This window comes from Lonchura striata, chromosome Z, assembly GCF_050655825.1.
Source record: "Lonchura striata isolate lonStrDom1 chromosome Z, ASM5065582v1, whole genome shotgun sequence".
Taxonomy (NCBI): domain Eukaryota; kingdom Metazoa; phylum Chordata; class Aves; order Passeriformes; family Estrildidae; genus Lonchura; species Lonchura striata.
In genome coordinates this window covers 16,515,105-16,528,259 of record NC_140740.1, presented here as the reverse complement: position 1 = coordinate 16,528,259, position 13,155 = coordinate 16,515,105, and the positions used below count along the sequence as shown (strand labels likewise).

Below are 13,155 nucleotides of genomic sequence, written 5' to 3'. Positions count from 1 at the left end.
CCGCGATCCGGGTCGCCCCGCGGGGCTCGCGGCCGCTGCCAATTGCGTAAGGGCGGCAGCCGAGGCGGGGAGCGGCGCAGTTGGCGAGCAGCCGGCGGCCTCCCGCCGTGTCCGGGGCGGGGAGCGCTATGCCGCCGCCCTGAGCGCGCCGCCGCCGCCCCGAGCGCGCCGCCGCGCCGGGCCCAGGTGAGAGCGCGCCCGGCCTGGCCGGGGCCGGGGCCGGGCCGCACCGGCGGGGCGCGGGCCGAGCCGCCGCACTGGCCTCTTTTGTTCGCAGGGCCGGCGGGAGGGGAGCGACGGAGGGAGCGGGGGCGGCAGCCGCAGCCGGCGGCGGGGCGGCAGGGCCGGGCGGCAGCGGCGGCGGGCGCGGCCGCCCCGAGGAGCCGCCGGGCCGCGCGTGCCCGGCAGGTGTGGGCCGCGCGCGGCCGCGGCAGGTGCGGCGCCGGGGCCGCGCTCCCGGGCCGCGGCTTTGTTGGCGCGCCCGCCGGGCGCTGCCGGGATCGCGGCGGCGAGCGACCGGGCTGGGGTCCGCGCCGCGGCGTGACTGCGCTGGGACTGGTCACGGGCATCGCCGAGGGCTTGGGCTGCCGTGGAGTGCCGTCCTTGTGACTGATTACCAACAGCTGCTTCGCGGCCCCAGGGGCACGTAAGAAAGAGTGAGAGTTGGACATCATCGCAGCCCCTCTAAGAAAGGAGGGTGTGCGGCGATTAATGCGCTGCATTTTTGCTACATCACACAGCTTAGATGAGAGCTGCGTGCTGAAGATAATACCCTTGTTTGTATTTAAATGCGAATTTAGTGACATGGTTTCCTTGAAAGGGAAGAGATTTTATATTTCTGAGTAGTTCTAAAAGCAGAAAAGCAGCTGTAGCTCGACAAAGACAATGTAATAAGGCGGATAAAGTAGTACTTCAAATTTCTGGTGGCATTATTCTGTTTTCAGGAGCTGTGGTATGTGCTGTTTTGAGATGGGGATATATTTTTTCCAGTGGAACACTGCATGTTTTCTTTAATTACAAATATTAACACATTGTCCCCACAATATTTTGTGGGGAAAGGAGTATTAAGGATTGGCTGGAAGCTTTTAGCCAGTTCATCTTGTTGCTAGTTGTTAGAGACACTAACTAGTAGAAGATGTTGGCCCTTGTGTGTAAAAAACATTGTTTTCAGAAGGGCCTGTGAAATCCTCTGAAGGTTTCCTAGCTGGTACAGGTCCCATGAATGGAAGTTACCTTTTGGTGGTACAGTTCACTTTTCTTCCAAGTTTACAAACCAAGGCACCAAAAAAAGGTTGTTTTTCCTTTAAGGCATGAACATAAAAATAGGTAGAACACAAGCTGTGGGACTACTTTGGTTATTTTGCAACTTTTCTTTCTTTTTTTTTTTTTTTTAATTTGAGTTGATATATATTTGAGTAGCTTGTACTTCAAAGGAATTAGGAGGTTTATTTCCTTAAGTAATGACAGGGGGCAGTGGGATAGGTGCTTCTCAGTCTTATTTAAATACTTCAAAACAACATTCTTACCAAATCTGTGAAGAAATGTCTGCATGCCTTGGACAGTTGGGACTAGAACTGTTATTTAATTATGGTTAACTTTACATGTGCTTTAAATACAAAGCACAGTCATTAACTTCCTTCATTATATGTCCAGTGTGTTTCAGAAGTTTTATTAAACAGTTTTAGCATACTGGTTTTGTATGTTTTGAGGCAAGTCCAGGTTCTTGCTGTGGAAGTCTTGTTTGCAGAAAATAAGCAGTGACTCAGTTTTGTTTATCTTACCTGTTGAATAGAATGGAGCTGTTGGCTTCTTTACCTGTGGGAAGGCTCTGTGCTAAGATTGGAGCTCCCGTGTTCTCTTGATTCTGCCTTGTACTGGGGGGAGCCAGGGAGGAGAGGGAACCTGGTTCCCATTGTCTGCTGGAGGCTGATGCTGCAGCCTCCACAGCTGTAAGGACACACCTCTGCTACCTCCGCCCTGCAGCTGAAGGAGCTCCTTGGCTGATGGGCCACATCATGCGTGACTTCAAGGAAACTTGTCCCATAGTGCTTGCGATTAACTGTTCTTTACCTTATGTGTGCATGCACCAGAGATTTAAAAAACTTCAGACAGAAATAAGTGGGAAAATTGTCACCTAGTAAATCTTGCTTTCTGTATATTAAAAAATCATAGGAATATAATCTGGAATATATCAGTAAGGTTCATGATTTGTCTGTAAGGCTGTTGTGTAGAATCACCTATGGTATGCACCAAAACATGATTAAAGTCTGTGTTGTAAATTGCAGTTTCTTGTTTGGAGTCAAATTGTGATTAGACTTGATATGTTCTCAGCTTATTTGTGCCTAAAGGGATTTCTATTGATTTAATGGAGGTATTTTTGGCAAGACAAATGGGAATGAAATATTTGTAGAAAAGTTTTTGTGGAATAGTAATACTGAGAAAGTGGAAAAGGAGTAGAAAAGTTGAGCAAAGATGTGAGGGAGAAAAGTTATGTATTTGGCAATATGGGAAGAAAATACTGAAGTCACTAAAGAATGTATACTTTACACTTATAACTGATTTTAATGCTTTGCTGTGAAGTAGGTTAACAGAAGTGATGTGCTAGTAGCTCTTCTATCTTTTTGGCACATGGGATTAAGAAGAACATGTGAAAAAGAGTAGTGCAGTCATACAAGATGACTAGCTATACCTGGCAGGATGTTGCACTACTTGGCAGTAGGGTACAGAGTTATTGAAGTTTCCTAGAATGGAATTCACTGTAGGTAAGCCAAAATATGAGTGTAGCCAGCAGCTCAATAGAATGCATACCTAGTGGTGGATTACGGGGCTTTGTTTTGATGTTTGAAGATTGAGATTTTGCTGTTTTGAAGTATCCCAAATACGCTGTTTGTGTTTTTTACAAAAGGAAAATTATAGCATATTTTTTCTTTTACAAAATTCTATGAACTTAAGTCACTGTTCCTTTTTCACTGGGTTCTCAACTCATGTAGTTCTGTGATTTCTGAGATACTTTAGAGCCATGAATTATGTTGGCATTCAGATATACAGTCCAAGTTAATCTTCTTTAGTTCATCAGCAGAAACACTTTTCACAAGACTTTGTGCCCTCATGCAGTAGCTGGTATGTGCTGTGCCTTTCTGCTACATTGCCACAATTCCTACAGCAAAATGAAAACTACTGTATTTCAGCTGCTCTATATCACTGTGGCATATTAATGTAAGTGATCAGATAAAGGTGTCTTTTGTGTTGCTGATCACAACGAGCAGTTGCAGTGGCTGAGTTTGAGGGGGATTTGGTCGTTAGAGGAGGAGAGGTGATTTTAGAAAAGAGAAGGTGAAAGACAGGTAAACGAGGTCTTAAAGCGTAGTATGAGAGTGACCACATCATGTCAGGCCAAGTGTCCATCCAGACAACTACCTGGGGTCTGGCAGTGGTGAGTAATAGTCATCTGATGAAGCTACTGCATTGTGATGCTACTGTCTTCCAGCTTGTTTCAGGGACTTCCTAAACTCGAGGCAGTGTTATTTATCCAATAATCCTCAACTGAATTATCTTCTGCAACCTTGTTGCTCTCTGAACCTATGTAAATTCTTAATGTTGAAAGCGTGTAGTACTGAGACAGATTCAGAGACTTCTGTGTCATGAAGAGTCCATTGGAGATTCAGAGAGTCTGTTCTCACTGGATGTGATTGGATGTGATTTGCAACTCTTAATTATTTTTTAACGCAGACTCTTTTAACTTGGGTCCTACAAAGACAAGACAAAAGAATGTGGGTGTGCAGCTGCAATAATTCAGTTTTTCGAGCAGCATTTTTTTGTGGTTGATGCACAGTTAAAATCTGCCGAGACAGTCCTTCAGGTATGCAGAATGAGAGGTGACATATCATTTACTGAAGCTTGAGTTGGACTGAAGAAAAAATTCTAAGAACTTAACAGCTTTGCCAAAGAAAGAAATCTACATGCTGATGGAGAAGAGAGTGTGTTATTATGCTGTTTCATTTTTAAAATATAACTTAAACATGACAACCCTTTGATGATTAAGTGACTGTATGAGTATACTCAGGAGTGTTTTGCATATGCCAGTTTACTGAAGCTGAATATCGGATCTGATTCTTTTCCCCACTGCATGTTATAGTCTATACTTTCATATATACTTATAATCTATTTATAAGGGCTTTTCTCATTTAACAATAGATGTCTAATCTTACTGCCCTTCACTTTGGAGTAGGATTGTAGGCCCAGTGATTCAAGGTAGTGCCTTGAACTCAAGTTTACCTCTCTAAAGTATATTACCGTTACATAGAAAATATTCTATAGTCTCCTTTGAAGTCCTATTCTGCAGCTGTTAGGTTGGGATTTGTGTTAGGTTGGGATTTGTGCTTTTCTAGAGACTGCAGATATCTGTATACCACTTCTTATTGTTTGTATGACAAGTAGTTTAAATACTTTTCCCTGATTTTTATTTGGATTTTTCCTTACCAGCTTATTCTGGTTCCCTGAGGTGAATGTGGCAAATCTGTCACTTTCGTGTGAAAGTTGTTGACTTAAATGTAGCTGTTTATTTACTTAAAAGTAGGCTTGTACTCAGGTGCATTACTGAGCTGAGCCCAAAGTGTTCTCTAAACTAACCCTCACAATGTTCCTATGAGGCTGGTGGCCACTTCTTTTCCTCACATTACAGGCTTGGGGCCCAAATAATCTGTGACTCATGCAGTAAGTGAATGATAGATGGGTGACTAAAATGTAAGTTTCCACTCTTGATCTCTTACACAAATTATTAAAAGTTTAATCTCTGAAAGTGAAGCAGTAAAAATTATTACATTCATTTTGCCTATTTTAGCACATGCCGTATTTCCTAGTGTGCCCTTGGATGTGCTGTATTTAAGTTGTCTGTAATTCATGTGTTTCTGCATGGTTTTCTCCAGCAGAATATGCTATTTTTTAAACAGGGAATGAAAAACAGACTAGAACTCCACCAATTTATAATTTACAAAGATAAACAGTCATAAAGAAACAAAGGGTAGGAAAGTAGAATTCACTGGAAATGTCAGATACCATTTTAGATACACTGACTACAGTTTGCTGTGGCTTCTGGCTTATGTTTCTTTTTTTCAGTGGGCAAAATCTGAAGCTACTACAGTTCTACTTGAGTAGACTGAAAATTGCAGTGTCTACTGGTCAGTTTAGAATTCTTGAAAACTTGGTGTCTAGGAACTGGAAAAAAACATTTCCCTGCAGTTTCTGCAGTAAGATACATATCTGCAGCACTACAAATATCCCTAAGTTTTGTATGTAAACTTTCTGCAAGATAAGCAGATACTTCATCTGCTGCATCAAATGCTCTGTAAGTGGAACCAGGTGAGTGCTGCAGAGCTTGTTCACACAAACTGTGTCTGAAGGACAAAAGCCCAGTTGTCATTGCAGCAGGGAACCATTTTTATTGTACAGATACCCTCTGGTCTTCTTCTCAACCTTAATGGTGATCAGCCAAACACCTGCACAAGAGGATAGAAATGAAATTCATGGCTCTCCTGTATGTGTTAGCCTACAGGACATGAGAGTGGTTTTACTTGACTGTAGTTTTGTACTTATCCCCACAGACAAATGCTATTCCAGAGTGTCTGTTTACCTCTTTCCCTTGGAACACAGTCTTTTCACCATCCTCTCCCGATCACCTCATCATCATTTCTAATCCATAGATAATAGCTTAATTGTTTTGCATGTCACTTAAACATATGTAGTCCAACTTTCCCTACTTGTATATAAGTTTGAAATTTCATCTGAACTGGAGAGAGACTTGTGTTCTCCAAGATTTCATTAGACCAGCTGATGAAGATTATTTCTATCTATAGGCCTTCTCTTATACTGTATATATAATGCATGTTTTCACTCGTATTTCTTGATATGTGGTACTGAAGTGGTCCTGTGATTGTGTACTTTGAAAGATTTATTTTAAGACATATGGACTTTGTAATTTTACATGTTTTCTACATGCCAAGAAATTTGCTAAAGATTATTATTGCTACACAGGAAATGCTGAAAATCTAATGCAATAGAGCATGTTTCCTAAGTTTTGTAACTTTTACCATTCTTATACCTCTGTTTCTTGCTGCTTTTTGCTGTAATTTTCTTCTGAAAGTGCTGAGCATGGGAGAAAACTTGGTGGAGGCATGCAGAAAACAGCATCTATGTCTAGATGTCAGAGTTTCTTTCTAAAGTTGTTTTTTTTTTTGTAACTCAGTTGAGATTTTTTCAGGCTGTTCTAAATATTGTTATTTTGAACAGTTACTTGACTGTAGCATCTCACTGTGAACATATTCTTTCCAGCTTTTGTATATGGATGGAAAAGTAGGTTCCTTCCAGTATGCTGTCTATTATCTTAGTGAATAGGTGTAATTTCAGAATGAGGCAGGAGGAGAAAATGTGAAACTGGGAAAGAAGGCATGTGGGCACCCTGTCTGGAATTATTCTTACCAGTGAGGTTGAGATCTATTGAACTGGTGACTTCCAGGACAGTTAAAGCATTGAAATTTGTATTTCTGTTGTGGTTGACCAGCTTGAAGGTCTATAAAGGTGTGCATGTCATGCTTTAGGAGCTTGCTTGACATCACATTGTGTTCAGTAATTGTTTCTTCTTAGGAGCTTTTAAATACTGAGTTCTTGTCCCTTTCCCTTTTCATGGGTTTTTCACTATCCTTTGGTTTTATACTAGACAAGTGCCTCTACCAGGAAAGAGATGGTACAGAATCACTAGGTTGGAAGAGACCTTCAAGATCATCAGGTCCAACCCATGACCTAACACCACAACTAAGCCATGGCACTGAGTGCCACATCCAGTCTTTTTTAAACATATCCAGAGATGGTGACTCCACCACCTCCCTGGGCAGACCATTCCAGTATTTTATCACTCTTTCTGTAAAAAACTTTTTCCTAATATCCAACCTATATTTCCCTTGGTGCAGCTTAAGACTATGTCCTCTCATTCTGTCAGTTGATGCCTACTAAAAGAGACCAACCCCCACCTGACAACAACCACCTTTCAGGAAATTGTAGAGTGTCATAAGAATGACACTCTACAGTAGATAGAGATATCCTTTAGTTAGAGAGTGAGTCTTCTTTTCTCCAGGCTAAACACCCCCAGCTCCCTCAGTCATTCCTCACAGGGTTTGTGTTCCAAGCCCCTCACCAGCCTCATTGCCCTCCTCTGGATGCGCTCAAGTGTCTCAATGTCCTTCCTGAACTGAGGGGCCAGAACTGGACACAGCACTCACAGTGTGGCCTCACCAGTGCCGAGTAGAGGGAAAGAATGAGCTCCCTGCTCCTGCTGGCCACACCATTCCTGATCCAGGCCAGGAGCCATTGGCCTTCTTGGCCACCAGGACACATGTTCAGCCAGCTGTCAACCAGCACCCCCAGGTCCCTTTCTGCCTGGGCACTGTCCAGCCACACCATCCCCAGCCTGTAGCACTGCAGGGGGTTGTTGTGGCCAAAATGTAGGACATGGCACTTGGACTTACTAAACTTCATCTTACTGGACTCTGCCTATCCATCCAACCATTCCAGGTCCCTCTGCAGAGCCTTCCTACCTTCCAGCAAATTGATTCATGCTCTCAGCTTCATGTTGTCTGCAAATTTACTACTGTGTTGCATGGGGAAGTATTTTTTTGTGTATGTGTTGTTTTCCTCCATCCTTTGCTCAGTCTTTTCCTTAGCATCAATTATATACTCTTAAGACTAGACAGTGTGATAATAGGTCAGCACTAGAGCTGGTATAATTTGATGACCCAGATCAACAGAAGTGTGTAATTTTTTCTGGTTTCTTTTATTTTATTTTTAAGACCTGTGATCCTTAAAATGTGCTTAAAGAGGTGCATAAATTATGAAGTAAGCAAACATTCTGTACAACATTTTCAGATGTTGTACAGATGCAGGTGTGGGAGTTTATTAGTATGTTTGACATGTTTTATTACACTTAGCATTTGACAACACAGAAGTGTAAAATATCTTGGTTTTTTTCTCACTTTTTGGGTGGTGTCATGTGACATTTTGAATTATCTGGTAAAATAAGCCAATTTCTTCCCAGGAAACCAGCCCCAAAATGAGTAATGGATAAGCATGCTGCTTGCTTCCGAGTTCACAGTCATGTCTCAGGAGGTTCATATGTTATGCCCTGGTTGTACAGTGCATATGTTTCCAGTTTCTGACCATGTGGAACAATGTGGGCTTGTATGCGAGTGTGGTAGCAGCACAAGTTAAAATCAGTGAAGGAATACTTGAGCAGACGGGAGATGTTGCAGCCTGTTCAGCGGCTCACTGCTGTCTGTATGCTGGGGTTTGCTGTCCACATCTGTTTGCTCGGTTGGTCTGTAGATGTATCCAGGCTTGCAGGTATTCACTGTTTTCACCTGGAAGCTGTGCAAAATAAATCTTTTAAATGGGTTTTGTTTTTTTTAATTTAAGGTGGTTTAAACTGGCTTGGCTGATGTGACCAGTATGAGAAGTATTTGTTTGCTTGCTCATGCGGTAGGACGGGGTGCATGAGCAGAAACCTGGATTGCATAGAGTTGTATTACTCTTGCAAAAGAGTGATATGCAAATAGTGCTGTCATCCAGCAGATGGATGGCAATGAAATAATTGAAATACTCCAGACACATTGTGGGATGAAGTATCTGAGATCCTCCAGCTGAGTCTGTGCATTGGAAACTTCCCTCTTACTGATGAGCTGGAAGCACATGCTTAAGTGTGTCTCTGACTAAAAGCTGTGTTGAATAATGGATTTAAAATCTTGCATAATACTGTGTTGAGAGCTGATGTGCAAGAAGTTTGAGAGTAGTGAGAAAGCAGGATTCATAAATGGCATGACAAATGACACATTTGTACAGAGCTCTGTATAAATGTTATTTAATTGGTTGTATATGGTGTGAGAACTTGACTGTTATTGAAAACACTCTGAAGTAAGCTGCAAAGTAAAATACTGCACCATTCTGTGTACCACAGTACTATTGCAAAAGTGGGAGATGTTCTTGTCTGGGGCTGACCATCAGGAAGAGATGCCCAGATCATGAGTGCCTTTAGGAGACCACAGTATAGGCACAGGTCAAAGGGAAATGTGGGAAAATTCAGGTGCATAGGAATTTTCAATGTGGTATTTAAATAGTTGAACAGTTAGGGTATTTTGTCCTGCATTTCACTCTGTAAATGTATTTGCATAGTAAAATTTGTGCTGTATTTGTGGCATGCAAACTATATTTGTGCAGCCAAATAATTGCATTCTCTGGTGCATAACTGGCCATACAGACAATTAAAATACATGCTTTTATGTGGTGCTCTTTGAAGGCTTCCACAGAGTGGAAAGACACAAGCCAATAATTTGAATTAGATTATCAATCTATCTTTCAAAAAAGCTAATAGCTGCTCTACAGGATAGAAGACATCCTTTTTCAGCTAGAGAATTTCAAATAACACATGAAAAGGGAAGGAAATATTGCAATGGTTACTCCTGTTGTAATGGAAAATTGTATGGTGAGTCTTTAGAATGTACTGAGTATCTCCTTATTGGCTAAGTGTAATTATTTTTATTTTGTAATGGTTAAGACAGCAATTCTGCCATCTCTTTCCCACACATCCTTGGGGTGCCCTGTGTTTTCACTCGAGTGGGACAGTTGAAAACCTTTTACAATTGCCAAAATGAGGGTTGCAAACAAAGCAGAATGCTTTGTACAGCACAAAGTATGTTTGAAATATGACACAAGTGTTTCCAATGGCTGCTGTAATTAATGTTTTTAATTTTTTTGGTTTGTGTTTTTTTTTTTTTGTTGTTGTTGTTTTTTTTTTTTTTTTTGTTATTTCTTTAGAGGTCTGACAGTACTTTAGGAGGCCTTGATGGGAAGAATTGTGGGAAAATTATTTTGTAAAACAGTTTCAAGTTTTGCATAGCCAATCTGGATTCAGTTGCTATAGCTGAGTAGTTTCAAAACTTCTTAACTGTTGATATTACACTATAATGAACATTGTAGTAATTTTGTCAGTGTCACAGAAAAATGTCCTAACTGAAAAACTAACCAAGTTTAAGGAGCTGGGGTTTCAAGCCATAAAAAAATAAAATATTGATGCTTGATCAGATTTCTTAAAATGTTTAATTAAGAAGCTAGTCCAGCATTTGTTTAGCTAGACATAAATACTGAACTAGTTGAACTAGCTGTAAAGCTCCATCTCTACCGAACATTTAATACCACATTGAAAACACAGAACTTACTTTCACTTCTGAGAGGTGATAAGCTGAGTAAAAGCAAGTGAAGTTAAAGCAAACTGTTCCACAGTGCACATAACTGGTTGGGCACTTAAATTTGAGAGCAGAGGATTAGGTTTGCCAAAGAACAGAAAGGAGAATGCTGAAAAATTAATTTATTATAATGAACAGGTGCATTATAAGAGGAGGACTTGGAATAATTTTTGCACTCTGGGGTAGCTACTTCAGTTAATGTTTCAGTGCTTTCATTGGCATTGTGCATACATCAGGAGATTAATTGTCTCCTATGAAAGGGTAATCCAGCCTATTCAATAGTAACAGCTCTTTTTCCTGGAAACAGTGAACTATCAGATTTTGCACCATGTGGGACAAAAGGCTCCTTTGCTACTTCTCAGAATAAGAGTACAGCTGTCACATTTCTTCTTCATCAGCGTGCCTGACACTTCAGAGTATGGCTCAGACTTCCCTTTGTTAATGGAACAGAAAGAGGATCTTTATACTCTTGCATTATCAGTAGTTTTTATTTTTCCTACACTTTGCTGTTTAATGCACATGACTTATGCATAAATCCCCTTCAGGATTTAGTTTCAAAAGTTGGGTTTCAGTTAAGTGAAACTTGAGCATCCTTCTCTAAAAATTTCATCTTTAGAAATGTTAATCATAATGAGGATAAAAACAATTATGCCAACTTTGTGAATACTCTGTACAGCACTGTTGACTGGAAAACCAGAGAAAACAGTCAAATGCAGTTTTGTCTCTCAAATTATTCAAGTGTGGTGAGTTAGAGCTGCTGCTGAGGATGGGCCAGGCAGTAATGGCACTGATATGGTGGCACTGTCCTCTTGGTGTGCTTCAGAAGAAAGATTGAAACAATACTAGTAACTGAAATAAAAGCAGCACTCACTTCTGGATGATAGGTGCAGAGATCTGGAGCAGGCATATTGCTTCCAGGCTTTGTGTCCAAACCCAGGCATCTCCACAGAAAAAAAATCACAAGGTTTGCTGAATAAGGTGTAGGTGACTTTCTTATAGGACAATTCGTGATGTACCTTTACTAACAATTGAATTTTGCTGTGAGTAAATCAAGAGTTTTCTGGCTCTATGCACCTCAGTTTACTAAAAGTGTTGACTAAGTTGCATCAGCATGACTAGAAATAAAATAGTATTTGGTATTTTCATTTAAACAGCTTTTAGGGCTTCCAGTGTAGAAGGCAGGCACATCTTTTTCAGCTTCTTTTCCATAAGGGAAAGTGAGGTGTTTGTTCAGCTTCCATGTACAGAAAAAATACATTTAGACATTCTTTGCATAACTGTGGGGAAGCAGGGATTGCTAGCTTTCTCATTGTTCATCTGATTTTTTAATCTCATAATACAAGTTAACTGTGAAAATACTCAGTGAAAAATAGCCCCTGGAACTATGAAGAAATGGTCTGTGTTGTACTGGGTTCCCACACCACATGCTTTTGAGTTTAATTGTGTTGAAGATGCATGTGCTGTTGTTCTGTGCATTTATACCATGGCAAGTAACCAGTAGGAACTGAGTAACACATATTTTGTAAATAGCTTCAGTGGCTGTTCTTGACACATGTGGCTTAAATTTGCCTTTTGTTGTTCTTTTTTTTTGTTTTATGCATTTTGATCTGTATTCTGAAAGGCTGTCTCTTATTTTTTCCCTCTCTGTGTGTGTTCCAGTGACTTTATAACATGCAAGGCACTGATACCAGGGGGAGCTCCCCTGCATTCCTCCGTCCTCAGAACGGGAGCAGTCACAGGTCTTCGGGGTACGTCCCAGGGAGAATTGCCCCTCTCCGTCCCCCGCTGCCTTCACAGAACCATGCTGCAGCAGAATTTACCTCGGCGAGACAGGAGGCCCAGACAAGTCTCCCATCCTTATCAGTGGAGCAGCACCGCCGACAGGCAGAAGCCAACAGACATAAAAATACTCTTATTTGTTCTGCCATTTCTAGCCTTTCACTTTTTGTTGCACTGGGGATTTTTTTGGGAATAGCTTCAAAATATGCTCCAGATGGTAAGTTCGTTAAGAAAATCATCCTAGAAGTTTTACTGCCTGTGAATATAACTCAATAATTCAGTATCAGGATTATTGTTGAAAGATAATAGGACACTCACTGTGATTTTAAGATCACAGGAGGCAGAGACTGGGGGCAAAGATCAGCTTTGTTTTTGTTATCAGTGTTGTTTTTATTACATATGGTTTGATTGAAACAGAAAGGCATAGCAATAAAAAAAGATTAGTGGTGAGGGGAGAAAAGCATGAATGTTTTATAAACATAATTTTTTTTATCTGCAGAAGCTGTCTCATGTTCACAAATTGTAGACAAAACTAAATCCTGTCTGTTTCAGCTGTAACTAAGGAAGATAGTAAAAAAATGGTGAAGTAAAATAATCTAAAAATCTTTGAGAACCTATGCTAATAGTATGTATTTGTTTATATGCAAATTGGGCAAGGAGCTTTTTTTGTTCTATTAGCCCTGATTTTTTGTTTCCAGCTCATTTTAGAAAACTGGGCAACTTCTTTGTAATTTGAAGAATCTCTGAAATGTGTCAATGGTTGTAAGGCAGCAACAGGTCCTGTGATCACAAAGTGTACATCCTTCTAGCCAATAACTCCTAGAAGATGCTGTGAGTTGTAGTTGCTAAATATTGATGGTACAGTTGGAGTGTGGTTTGTTTTGATGACTTTGTTTGGCATTTTTTGGCTGTTTTTAGGGCAGAAGTCAGGTTTCTGGAAGCTAAACAGGATTTTGAATTGAAACTGTTGGATGCTGTAATAACAGAATTGAAACTGTTGGCTACTGTAATAACAGATTTCTTAGTGGCTTTTGACATAGGAATCAAAAAGATGCTGTTTCCAAAGTCAGTGCAATACAGGCTGAACAAATCA

At 40.8% G+C, this 13,155-nt stretch overlaps 1 protein-coding gene across 7 annotated transcripts in view; it reads left to right on the top strand.

Annotated features, from left to right (window-relative positions):
* CEMIP2 (cell migration inducing hyaluronidase 2) overlaps positions 1–13,155 on the top strand; it is a 49,620-nt gene that overhangs the window by 959 nt on the left and 35,506 nt on the right. For 2 of the 7 annotated variants that reach the window (XM_085566551.1, XM_085566552.1), the window contains exon 2: positions 11,943–12,279. In XM_085566551.1, the coding sequence (XP_085422677.1) occupies positions 11,955–12,279 (325 nt within the window). In that variant the 5' untranslated portion in view covers positions 11,943–11,954. Of the gene's footprint in view, positions 1–30; positions 187–456; positions 12,280–13,155 lie in introns of those variants that run through there. The other 5 variants (XM_085566554.1, XM_085566549.1, XM_085566550.1 and 2 more) reach the window with 4 other exon arrangements.